At 43.1% G+C, this 13,338-nt stretch overlaps 1 protein-coding gene across 2 annotated transcripts in view; it reads left to right on the top strand.

The window, feature by feature from the left end:
* The window catches only part of EBF2 (EBF transcription factor 2), a 252,915-nt gene that overhangs the window by 193,152 nt on the left and 46,425 nt on the right, over positions 1–13,338 (top strand). For both annotated transcript variants that reach the window (XM_028708250.2, XM_028708249.2), the window contains exons 8-10: positions 1,471–1,588; positions 7,094–7,224; positions 9,303–9,429. In XM_028708250.2, the coding sequence (XP_028564083.1) occupies positions 1,471–1,588; positions 7,094–7,224; positions 9,303–9,429 (376 nt within the window). The remainder of the gene's footprint in view (positions 1–1,470; positions 1,589–7,093; positions 7,225–9,302; positions 9,430–13,338) is intronic.

Genomic DNA, 13,338 nt, shown 5'->3' with positions numbered 1-13,338 from the left:
TCTACAACCTCCTCTTACTGAAGGCTAACCTTCACGTAGGTAAGTCCCTCTGCCTCTGCTGTGAGTTTCCATTCCTTTGGTTATGTTTCCTACAGCTATGGGAGTTCTCTGTTTGCTGGAGCCTGACTTTTTGCCAGTGCTGCATTTGTAAGGGCCAGCTTGTCTGTTCTATTGATTTTCGAAGCTTGATTGGTATTCCATGCTTAGGTGATTTGGGAAAATGTACACAGAGTCCTTGACTTCATAGGCAAATGCCTTTTAAATATGATGTTCCATAATGCTTACAGGTGCAGTATTGCTAATGGCTGCACTACCCAGGTGTGCATTGAGAAATGGACTTGCTTTGCATAGTACTTCTTTAGACTGTTCAAAAATGCATGGAGGGGCAGTGGGTTTATTATTTACTTACTATTTCTTCCATAAAATTTCTACACTGCTTCAGTGTAAAAAAAACAAACGAGTTTGCAAACCAAGCAGTTTGAAAATAAAAATAAAAATGAAATAATGAAAAAAATTACAATACTTTAAAAAATAATACTATAAAACATGCAAAAAATACTAAAACAGATTAAAATTAAAAACAACTTTCTAAGCATCTGGGTAGGTTTGTCTAAACAATAATGTTTTTACCTGGCACTGAAAAGAATGCTTATTGTTCACCCCACCCACATCACCAATGACTACATGTTAACAGGCTCTGTATATTGCAACTTGCATATAAAGTAGGATACATGACCACCCTATCAGAAGTAAAAGAGGCAGTGCACCCAAGCAGGACTTTCCCCACTGACTTCCCACAGTAACTGGTATCTGGAGCTGCGGTACCTCTCATCTTGGATTAGGGACCTTGCTTTTTCCTGAATACTCAGTAGTGCATAGAGCTTCTATGTGCATAAGCTCTGTGATCAATAGATGGCACAGTCCCATCCAACCATCTTTGGGGAAGCACTGTGCTGTGCAAAAGGTCCCAGGTTCAATAGCTGGCATCTCCAGGTAGGAGAGGGAGGGACTCGTGTCTGAATAGTTCAGTTGGTTAGAGTGGTGCTGAAATCCCAGAGAGCCATTGCCAGTCAATGTAGACAGAACTGAACGAGATAGACCAGTGCTCTGACTGACAAGGCTTCTTTTTATATTCATATGTATTCAAAATAGGGCCTTTTAGGACGTCTGAAAAGAGTTTGTGATACTTTCTGATATAGGAAATGAAATTTAAGGCCATTTGCAGTTTGCTGGCATATTACGATGCCAAGACCCAAGGAGTCTTCCAGTTCTTAGGATGCTTTGCTAAATGAAATTAATGCAAGGCAGAAATATCTTGTCCCTCAATGAAGGAATAAGCCCCGCAGGACACAATTTCATTTTGCCAAAATAGAATAGGATTTTAAACTCAGCTGATTAATTAATGCATCAAACATGGATCTCTGGAAGTAATTTGTCTGCCTTGTCTTCCCCTGCCTTTTTAATACGCAGGTTGTGTTATCAACAACGGTGAATGTCGATGGGCATGTACTGGCGGTATCTGACAACATGTTTGTTCACAACAACTCAAAACACGGACGGAGGGCGAGAAGGCTTGATCCGTCTGAAGGTATGGCCCTTTATCTGGGGTGGGGATGGGGAAGGAAAGGGAAGTATTGTCCAAAATATGTCACATAATCAAGGTGGGGAGAAAACAGCAGTGTGTGCAAGATGAAGAAGGAATGCAAATACTATTTACCAGGGAGACACCTGATTTTCTGGTAATTGTCCCAAGTAACTCCCTATAGCCATTTTACCCCTCTTTTCCTTTTGAAAATATTTTAAGGCCTCTTTTAAAAATTGTGTTGCCATGGACAGCTGGAGTTACCAATCGTCAACCCTTCCTCACCCGCCTCTGTGCCTTCAAACATTAACAATGCAATCCTATACAGAGCAAGCATAGCCTTTTTACTTACTCTCGGGCACCTCAATGGTTCTTAATTCCAAGAAAACCTGCACAGGGTTGTGTTTTAAATCCCCGATTGGAGGCATGGTGGCTGCACCCTATCTTTAGTGAAAATCTAACTGTGCACACATAAGCACTAGGTCTCACTCATCCCAACTGGAAAGGTCATTTTTGAATTGTTGCTTGCAAATTTATATTTCTACTATGTTGGGGCAAGAAACCCTTTTCAGCCCGAGGGTTGCATTCCCTTCTGGACAACCACCCAAGGGCCACTTCCCAGTGGTGAGTGGGGCAAAAAGCAAAAGAGGGCAGAGCAACAAATGTCAATGTTATTTTTGGGCAGTAGGCTGGTTTCTACACAAACTCACACACTCCTTGGCATTCTCCATCCAGATGAGCAAATTAAGGCAAGGAATAGCTTGCATTCCAAGGAAATCTATTCCATTAATATCACATGTTAGCTTGGCCCTCCTCTGTAGTGTGTAGTTGAGCAATTAGTTTGGCTAATTTACTAATGTTGCTAAGATCCGAAGGGAAAAGTGTCTGCTTTCCATGCAGAAGATCCCAGGTCTAGGCCCTGGCATCGCCAGGTAGGGATGGAAGAGATCCTAGTCTGAAATCCTGGACAGCCACTGACAGTCAGTATAGACAATACTGAGCTAGGTGGACCAATGGTCTGATTAAATATAAGGGAAAGACCATAACTTGAATACAGAAAATTCCAGCTTCAATCCCTGCTATCTCCTCATATGGTTGGGAGAAAGCCTGATCTGATATCCTGGAAAGCCTCTGCCAGTCAGTGTACTGCTCTGGATGGACCAATCAGTGTATTGTGACAGTTCCCCATGTTCCCATCAGCTTATGGATTACCTTGCTTTCATAAGGAGGCAACCCTTGTGAGTGAGATCAGCAACCCTGCATAACGTCTAAAGTTGACCAACCCTTTTGTATCATTAAAATCTGGCGGTCTCACTCTGCATTCTAGTTGCTTCTTCAGGACAGAGCAGCTGAGAGGCAATGTGCTAAATATTCCACAAAAGAATTTCAGACTTCGTTGCTCAGCTGGGCTTGACTTGATTTTGAGCAAATCAAGCAACATGACATCTTAGTTAAACAGAAATGTAACAGCACAAGATGTGTATGAAAAAGTGTCAGCCGTTCCCTTAAACAAACTGCGGGAAACGTAACAATGCGCAGAAGGGAACTGACACTAATTGATTTTCGTTTGTTTGGCTAAGCGAGGAATCACCATCGTCTGCAGGCTGTATTTTCAAGCAATTACAAATCACTGGATCTGCTAAGCTTCAAATTGGATAATCGCCTACACTCTTGCCAGCCCCATTCTGGCACCAGTTAAAAATAACTAGAGAAGCCCCTCTTGGCCCTGTCCTTGCAGCTAGTGAAAGTGAGAAGACTTTGTGACGTTACGAGAAGAGACAAGTTAGTCTATTATTTCATTAGGGTGTTTTGTTGCGTCCCTCCCTTTTAAAATGTGCCCTGCATCAACCCAAAGGAGAATTAATGAACTGGAAGAAAATGATTGAATCAGTAAAGAATTCGGAGCAGTGTTAATTCTCCCCCAGCGGGCAGTGAAATGGTAGAAGGAAACTCCCAAGATTCCAAAGCTAGGAAGCCTTCCAGTTTTTCCTTGACTGATTGAATGTGATTGACTGGCTGTTCAAAGGAGTCTCGTATTTTTGGAGCCCTGCCAAAGCTCCCTTCCACCTCTGACCTTGTCAACATTGGGAATGGAGTGATGGATTGACTTTGGTTATGGACTGGAAAACCATATTGGGATCTTGATGGGATGTATAGTCCAGAGGCCCTGAACGTATGAAAGAGGTTGGAGGGAGGGGGAGTGTGTGTGTGTGTGTGTGTGTGTGTGTGTGTGTGTGTAGAGGGAAATACCCTATCCTATGAAAGCCAGAAATTCTTAAAATGAATTTTATTACCTATGATCTATTTATTACATTTGTATACAGCTCTTCAGTTTATATTCCCCTGGATGGCTGGGGGGGGGAGGGGGGGTTAACACAGTCATTAAAATGTATATACACCAGGGACAAAACACAAGATGTAAAATGTAGATATCTCTTGCAGTAATACTGGGATGAATGCAGATTTTTTTTATTTATTTTTTACTTATGCAAACCATTAATAAACCCAGCCTATTGATACTTACTTGTTTTTATTTATTTTTTAAATTATATTGCACCATCAAATTCCCTGGGGCGTCACAGAGTTGAACTTGCTTCTGAGTAGACACGGATAGGATTGCACTCTCGCATGCTTAAGAATGTAATCCTAAGCACACTTACTAGGAAGTCACACTTATAGCAGGACTTGCTTCCAAGCAAAAATGTACAGGACTACAGTGAAAATGCTTAATATAAATGTTGTGTATTGTTATTAGCCTGTCGACACTGATGCTTATATTTCTACTTGGTGCTGCCTTATGCTGGTTCAAGACCACTGATGCATCTAATCAATTACTATCAGTTTTGACTGGCAGCTGACTCTCAGGGCTCTCAGGCAGGGGTTTCTCACCATCCAGAGGAGGGCAACCAAAATGGTCAAAGGCCTGGAAACGATGCCTTATGAGGAACGGCTAAGGGAGCTGGGCATGTTTAGCCTGGAGAAGAGGAGGTTAAGGGGTGATGTGATAGCCATGTTCAAATATATAAAAGGATGTCACATAGAGGAGGGAGAAAGGTTGTTTTCTGCTGCTCCAGAGAAGCGGACACGGAGCAATGGATCCAAACTACAAGAAAGAAGATTCCACCTAAACATTAGGAAGAACTTCCTGACAGTAAGAGCTGTTCGACAGTGGAATTTGCTGCCAAGGAGTGTGGTGGAGTCTCCTTCTTTGGAGGTCTTAAGCAGAGGCTTGACAGCCATATGTCAGGAGTGCTCTGATGGTGTTTCCTGCTTGGCAGGGGGTTGGACTCAATGGCCCTTGTGGTCTATTCCAACTCTATGATTCTATGATTCTATGATCCTGCTACCTGAGCTCTTTTAACTCAAGATGCCATGAAGGAGCCTGGGACATCCCACATGCAAAACATGTGACCTACCGCTGAGCTAATTCATACTTCACTGCAGCTGGCTCTGTTGCTTGTCCACCCCCACCCCTCCAGTCGGACAGATATTAACATTTTTTGGACTGGTGCAAGGCAACATGATTCCCCAGCCATCACCTTATCAGCATCAGAAGTTTAACTTCTAGCAGGGAATGTACAAAGTTATTCTGCAATGAATATCATACACTCTCACTAGAAGGGCATATCTGAACTAGGGATGGGGGTCAGACAGTGGCGTAGCATGGGTTGTCAGCACCCGGGGCAAGGCAAGTAATTTGCGCCCCCTAACCCATGGATTTGCGCCCCCTAACCCTACCCCCTGATGTTGCGCCTGGTGCGGCTGGCCCCCCCTGCACCCCCCACGCTACGCCACTGGGGTCAGAATCCACTTTGCTTCTCATTTTGACATGAATCTACCTCATCCACACTTCCTGAAACAATATACATATGTAAATACAGCTCTCCTTCAAAATTCATCCTCCAAAATTTGCAATACTGTTCCCCAACCAAAAAATGCATTCTAAAACTGAACTTTTGCAAGGACTGTTTTTCTTAAGAACAATAATAACAATGCAAACTGATGTGGGAATCTAGTGAACTGAATGCAAGACTGGGGTGGGGGGTGGGGATAGAAGCTGAGAGAAACAGAGTTGGCCATCCCTAGTAAGAGCATAAAAACACAAGAAGAGACCTGCTGGGGCAAACTATGCAGTTCAGTATCCCATTTTCTAGAGTGGTCAACCAGATGCATTCATGAAATGAAATCCATAGTTAAACTATGTGCCCTGTGAAGAAAAGGCTTTGTTTTGTGTGTCCAGAACTTCCCACCACATTGTGTGACCCCTGGCAAGGCTGGCCCAGGACATTTTGCTGCCTGAGGCAAAGGAGAAGGTTGTGCCCTTCTCCCCATCCCATATGCAGAAGCTGAGCGGACTGTCCGTTGAATGGTGATGAAAGAGCATCCTCCATCACACCTGAGATGGCATGCTGGATTAGAGAGCACAAGGCAGGGCAGCTTGGAAGCATAGGGCCACATGTGTGGCACAACAGAGGGGAAAGCGCACGCACACACCCCTGCTCATCCACTGCCCTAGTGGTGGGGCTGACCCTGACTCCAGGTTCAAATATTAATTAAGAGAGAGGCAGAAAAAATGTCTCTTCATTCACTTTCTCAATGATGCATCATTTTATGTATACACACCCTTGCCTCCCACCCCACCCCCTAAATCCAGAAGCCCAAATCTTTTCATAGGGGAGTTTTTCTCCAGCTCCTTAATATTTTGTGTTGCCCTTTTCTTCCCCATGGTGAATTTGTACCCTAGATTTGTATGAAAGCATTGCAATTTTATTTCCAGTTCTTTTTTTACTGATGCCTTACATGAGATTCATCTTTTTCACAGGCTAGGGATGTCTCTAAGGGATAATTCTCAGCACCCACACCAGACTTCAATTCCCAGAATTCATTAGGGATGCCATAAGAGTTAAACTGGTGTAGAACCAATATATTTTTGTAGTCTGGATCTGCTTCAATTGAATGATAGCAAGTGAAATTTTTAGGATGGCAAAGAAGAATGTAGAAGTTCTCCAGAATCCACAGAGTTTATATCTATGCTATAAAAGCCCAGGGGAGAAAATGTTAACTTTTCTGAAGTTTCTGGCAATAGAACGATTGTTATTTAACCCAACTTTCACTGCTAATATTTACTTTGCTGTTCTCCAGATGTTGTAGGACTCTATCTCCCATCAATCATAGCCAACATGGCTAGTAGCCAGGGGAACATCTGGCCCTCTGAATGTTGCTGGACTATGAGTCCCATCTTCCCTGACTCCCACTGACCCATGATGGCTGGGGATGATGGGAGATGGAGTCCAATAACATCTGGAAGTTCCAAAGGTTTTAACCCCTGGAGTAAACAATACTGGCTGCAATTGGTATGTCAGCCATATATTGTAACAAAATGGAGATGGCTGGAATCTTCCCAGCAGGGAAGGCTCAAAACTCTTGGTACAATAAAGCTATTCATCTTTGCTAGAAAAGTGACTCTGATGTCTCTTTTTGCCTTCCCTTCCCCTTTCTCCTATCCTGTAGCCACTCCCTGCATCAAAGCAATTAGCCCAAGTGAAGGCTGGACCACAGGTGGAGCAATGGTTATCATTATAGGAGACAACTTCTTTGATGGGCTACAGGTTGTATTTGGGACCATGCTGGTATGGAGTGAGGTAGGTCAGCATGCTTTCTGGTTATTGTTTGCCAAGCTATCCTTCTCAAAGAGCTAAGGTAGCTTGCATTGGTTCTGCACTTTTTTTCCAAATTCTGACCATGAAAAGTTAAAGTGTGGCTTAAATTCGCAACCTTACAAAAATTGGCTTTTACGATAACGCTGCTAAAACAGACATACTCTAAAACAGAAGCAGGTTTGAGTGCCTGCAGAATTTTAAGAGAGCAGCTTATATTTGGATATTGTCTCCCCCCCCCCCTTGAATTTTAAAGGTGTGGCTTATATTCAGGCCAATACAATATTTATCATTTCTCAGGCTGTAAAATTCAAATGGCATAATCAACGGGTTGCTAACAGAGAGAGAATATCCATTTTTTGTATGATTTTGTACAGTGCACCCCCTGTGTTTCATGATGGGAATGTCCCACTGGGGAGTGTGGCAGTGGTGATGAGGTTGTGTGAGGTTGCTGCAAGGAGAGGGGTGCGCCATAGACCATTGCCATCAACCCATTGCCATCAACCCAGAGCTTACCTCACTTCTGTCTTGCCTCCATCCCTACAAGTGCACTGCCACTGCCAGGGGACACAACTGCCTCTGAGCTCTCTCACACACACCAATCCATCTCTGCAGTTTGCTGTAGCTTTCATGTTCCTCTAAAAGCCTACTTCAAGTGGAGGCATTGGTTTCGGACCACTCACGCCCCCCATGGAAGTGGGGGTGCGACAGACAAGCCAAGGTTTTCAGAGGAGGGTTGGCTTAACTTCAGTTTTTATACAAGGTGGCCAAGTGTGCCACTTTACACTTTGAAAAAAGCATTTTGATCAAACAACTTTCTGAAATATATAGTAGATGGTGGAGGGGGGCTTGTGGGAAAAGAGAAGACGAAACTCATAGGCAGCAATGGGCAGAAAAGGAGGAGCTGTTGATGTAGACATCGTGGGCACCAAGGCAAGTTGCCTCCCACCCCCCACCCTCTATGCCATGCCTGAAATGGCAGAACAATTTGTCTACCCCCAGGGAAATTCAGACAGTCCTACACAAATCCCACCAAGAGTAGCTTTTTGGGGCAGTGTTTTGTCAACATGGCCACACTTGTGCATTAGCTCCATAGAAGAGGTGCAAGGGGGAGGCACAAAGGTGCTGAAAACTGTCACAAATTGTATATACAAAATTTGGAAATGAAAAATAGAACTAGTGAGGACATTTAGTGGATTGGTTCCTCTTATGAAACAAAATCAGGTAATTCAGAACTTTTTTGATCAGGCTTCACATATATAAAAAGTTGACCCAAATTATTCAGTACTTAAAACAAAAAGTACTAGAGATGGAGTAAAATTAGTTCAGTTCACGTTTTAATGCAGACCTACTTACCTTCCTGAACTAAGATGTAAACTGAAACACAGCTGAGCTTCCCAAGTCACTTCTCTGAAATTTGTAGTCCAGTTCCTTATGCAAAAATACACACCAAATAGCATATATTAAAGAACACTTGCACACAAAAAGCATATATTAGCGAAATATGCATCCTAGAAAAAAATAATTTAAGAAAATGTATTATATATGGGGAAATTGTTTTAGAATGCATATATTAGACAAAATCCATGCAAAAATGTATACTAGGAGAAATGTGAAAATTCATACAAATTGTTCAGACTTTTTTTTTTTTAAAAAAAGCAAATTTATGTGGAAATGGGGCAAGCTCATCTTAAGATTGGATAAAATGATAAACTGAAATGGACAGATTTGTGCATCCCACCTTCATCATTAACCTGAGTAAATAAAGGTGTGTGTTTTGCCCGCTGACCTGGAGAAGTTTATTTCTGCTGAATTTTAATGTCCATTTTTATGTAGAAAAGGCCTGGGGAACCTTTGGCTCTCTAGATGTTGTTGGACTGCAACTCCCATCATCTCTGACTATTGGCCAAGGTGGCTGGAGATGATGGGATTTGGAGTCCCACAGAGCTTGGAGGGTCAGCAGATCTCCAGCCCTGTTCTAGCTGCACAAACTGAGAATGGTGAAGGGTCCTGTGGAAATGCTTCACCACTGTTACTTCTTTTCTCTCCTTGAATCTCCCCAGCTGATCACCCCTCACGCCATCCGTGTCCAGACGCCCCCTCGTCACATCCCTGGTGTCGTTGAAGTAACATTATCATATAAATCCAAGCAGTTTTGCAAAGGAGCCCCTGGTAGATTTATTTATACAGGTATGTGAAAACTGTGTATCACAAAGGACTAAGTCCAGGTGACCTATTTGTTCTAAATTACTAAAGTGTAAAGTTGTGTTGAAAATGGATCTTTTGGGGGGCAGCAGCAAAAATGTAGCTTTTTGTTTCAAATTTGACACTTTTCTTTTGCTTTTTTGGCTCTTTCCCAACATTTGCACTGGTTGCCTCCCACCCCACCCACTGGTTATATTTAGTTGTCCTGAGATCTCACATTGAAGTATCGGAATAAACAACAGACCATGAGGAAGGACCAGCATCAGCACCCAATGTCCTGGGACAGTTGTTGAGGCCCCAGCACCAGAGCAGGGCCTCTGACACCTGTCCACCTGTCCTTCACACCCCCTGCATCATTTTCCAGCCCAACACTATGACTAGAGATAAACAAAGAGATAAACAATTACCTGACATTCAGAAGACATCTTAAGGCAGCCCTGTTCAGGAAAGTTTTTAATATGTAACGCTGTACTGTTTTTAACACTTGATTGGGAGCCGCCCAGAGTGGCTGGGGAAACTCAGCCAGATGGGTGGGGTATAAATAAATTATTATTATTATTATTATTATTATTATTATTATTATTATTATTACTAGCACTGCGTAGCAGTATCGCGCTGCCATCCCAATGTAACTTAGCTCAGGGGCATTGTGGGGAAATGTAAATGGTGACTAGATGCAGCCACAAATCTCCGCTTGAAGCACAGCTCTTGGTTGAGCTGCTGCTGTTGCTGCCATTTTCCCATGAACCTCACATAGCTGGAATTGGAGCTGTCACAAGACTTTTTTGTATTTCTCATGAGTAATAATGATACACACTAAATATAGGCCTAATTTATTTTGCCTAGGGTGGTCCACCTATGCCTGGGCTGTATCATTTTGGACTGTAGCTGTGGGATCCCTCGCTTGTACCTTTCTGCATTTCTTTCAGTAACAGTAGTGTTTTGTGGTAGAGTGGATTGTGCCAGCACTACTGAGTTTGAACCATTTCAGAGCGCACTGATCCAGTAGTATACTCTCAGGCGTGTATTGGCTCTAGGTACACTCCAAATTTATATATATATATATATATATATATACCCGTGAAAATCTACGAAAGCATATATATATATATATATATACATACATACACACACACACACACACACACACACACACGCACACGCACGCACGCACACACACACACACGCACACGCACACATGCACACACACACATTATATACAAACACACAATTTATATACAGTCATACCTCGGGTTACAGATGCTTCAGGTTGCATTTTTTTGGATTACGGACTGCCAAAACCTAGAAGTACCAGAATGCGTGCACAGATGTGCCGCTGCGGGTTGCGAACGCTGTGGGTTACAAACGTGTATCCTGCACAGATCACGTTTGTAACCCGAGCGTCCACTGTACAGCTATGTCATAAACACACACATATATAAGTGGTTTACACCAACCATACTTATATAAAATATTTTAAAACATGTAAAAAAATAAAACCAGAGATTACCAACAGATTTAAGGAAATACGTTTTCTTAATTGCCTGCATGAACTTGGTGGCAAAGAAAAGTTTTCGGCAATTATTTAAACCTTAAAGCAGAAGGTGCCTGCTAGATCTCTATTGACAGAGCATTCCACAGGACTGGGCCAATGACACTAAAGGCTCGGATTCTTGTTTCTGTCAGATGAGCCTCATCAACTTGCAGCGCAACCAATGACATTTCTGCGGATAGTCTCAGTCAGGGGTCAGCAATTTTTTTCAGCAGGGGGCCGGTCCACTGTCCCTCGGACCTTGTGGGGGGCCGGACTATATTTTGAAGGGGGGGAAAGAACAAATTCCTATGCCCCACAAATAACCCAGAGATGCATTTTAAATAAAAGGACACATTTTACTCATGTAAAAACACGCTGATTCCCGGACCATCCGCAGGCCCGATTTAGAATGAGATTGGGCCACATCCGGCCCCCAGGCCTTAGTTTGCCTACCCATGGTCTCAGTGATTGTGCTGGGATATAAGGGTTCAGGTAGAACCCTGTAACCCTGGACCTAAGTTGTTGAGAACTTTGTAAATTAAATCAAAGTTAACAACTGGGAACTGCCATAGCAGGTGAACCAGATGAAATTGATAAAAGGCACTCTTTGCCACAACAGGCAGGCCTCATGCTCAGCTCATGCGTTTCACAGAGGCATCAGGCTGGCCACTGGAGGAGGAAACCAGGTGCTTGATAGATACAACAATCTGATCCAGCAGAATTCTTAATACTCATAATAGCAGATAATATTTTTGGTTTTTCGTATAGAAAATATGGGTGTAAACAGAAATTCTGCACAAGCGGATTCTGCTTATATTTGAATAAGCCCCAGGTGTTGCGAAGGAAACTTTGTTCAGAAGTCTAGAACTAGCTCCACAAAGACACTCACATGTCCCCGTCCTGAAACCCTGGAAAGCCACAGCCGGTCAGTGCTGAGTTAGATGGACCAATGGTCTGACCCAGTATAAGGCAGCTCCCCGTGTTCCTACATGTCTTGAATGGGAACCAATTCCCATGTGAGAACGTAAGAAAATAAAAAGAACTTGTTGGGTCAGGCCAGTGGTCCATCTCGACCAAGATTCTGTTCTCTCAGCAGCCTATGGAAAGCTGCAAAGCAGGACTTGAACAGAATTCTCCCCACTTGTGGTTCTCAGGAACTGAAAATTCAGAGGCATACTGCCTCCAACTGTGGAGATAGAACATAGCCATTGTGGCTGTTGTTGTTGTTTAGTCGTGTCCGACCCTTCGTGACCCCATGGACCAGAGCATGCCAGGCACTTCTGTCTTCCACTGCCTCCCGCAGTTTGGCCAAACTCATGCTGGTAGCTTCGCGAACACTGTCCAACCATCTCGTCCTCTGTCGTCCCCTTCTCCATCAGGGTCTTTTCCAGGGAGTCTTCTCTTCTCATGAGGTGGCCAAAGTCTTGGAGCCTCAGCTTCAGGATCTGTCCTTCCAGTGAGCACTCAGGGCTGATTTCCTTCAGAATGGAGAGGTTTGATTTTCTTGCAGTCCATGGGACTCTCAAGAGTCTCCTCCAGCACCATAATTCAAAAGCATCCATTCTTCAGCGATCAGCCTTCTTTATGGTCCAGCTTTCACTTCCATACACATGATAATCTTACACTAATCCTCTTTTAAAACCATCCTAAATTGGTGGACATGACTGCTGTTGTGGGAGCAAATTCATAGCTGCGTCTTGTGGGTGTCTCAACTCTTCTTCCCACACAAACCTTCCTTGTACCTTTTGGTTCCCTCCCCTGCACTAGTCCCACTGCTGCTGTTTGACCATACAGAAGAACATAGATACCCAAGGAAAGAGTGAAAGATGATTTTCAGATCCATCCAGAAGGGAAAGGTTGTTTTGCTGCTTTATGCTAGAAGATGCTCCATAAAATTAGTGATGGGAGGAGGGAGAATCAAGCAATTTCTCAGTCTCTCTATCTAAGTAGATCATGACAAGCAAAGCGATAAACACAACTATTAAGTACAGCTGCACCTGGTGTAAGCAATTCCCCCAGCTCATTTTGGCTGGTAGTAGAATTGTTGAAAGAAAAACACAGAACAATAAAATAAGAACTTCCAAGCTGCACAATTAACCCAGGGTGTTGTTGTTTTTCTTGCCTCCAATCACTATATTAGTGGTGTTCAAAGTCTGTTTTGCTCATGGTACAGATCGTTCCTTTTTCTCAGCTTTCACTGGTGAATCTATACATAGTCCTGGATAATATGCAATACTTCCTATATGAAATCGACAATTTAAGTCAAAACAATGGCTGAAGTAAAAATCAAATTGGGGTAGGGAAGTGGGAATAATTTCTTTTAAAAGTAGCATTTGAAATTTAAAATGGTTCCCTTGGGG

Source organism: Podarcis muralis, chromosome 15 (assembly GCF_964188315.1).
Source record: "Podarcis muralis chromosome 15, rPodMur119.hap1.1, whole genome shotgun sequence".
Taxonomy (NCBI): Eukaryota; Metazoa; Chordata; class Lepidosauria; order Squamata; family Lacertidae; genus Podarcis; species Podarcis muralis.
Note: the sequence above shows the minus strand (reverse complement) of the source record. Positions and strands in the feature narration are given on the sequence as shown.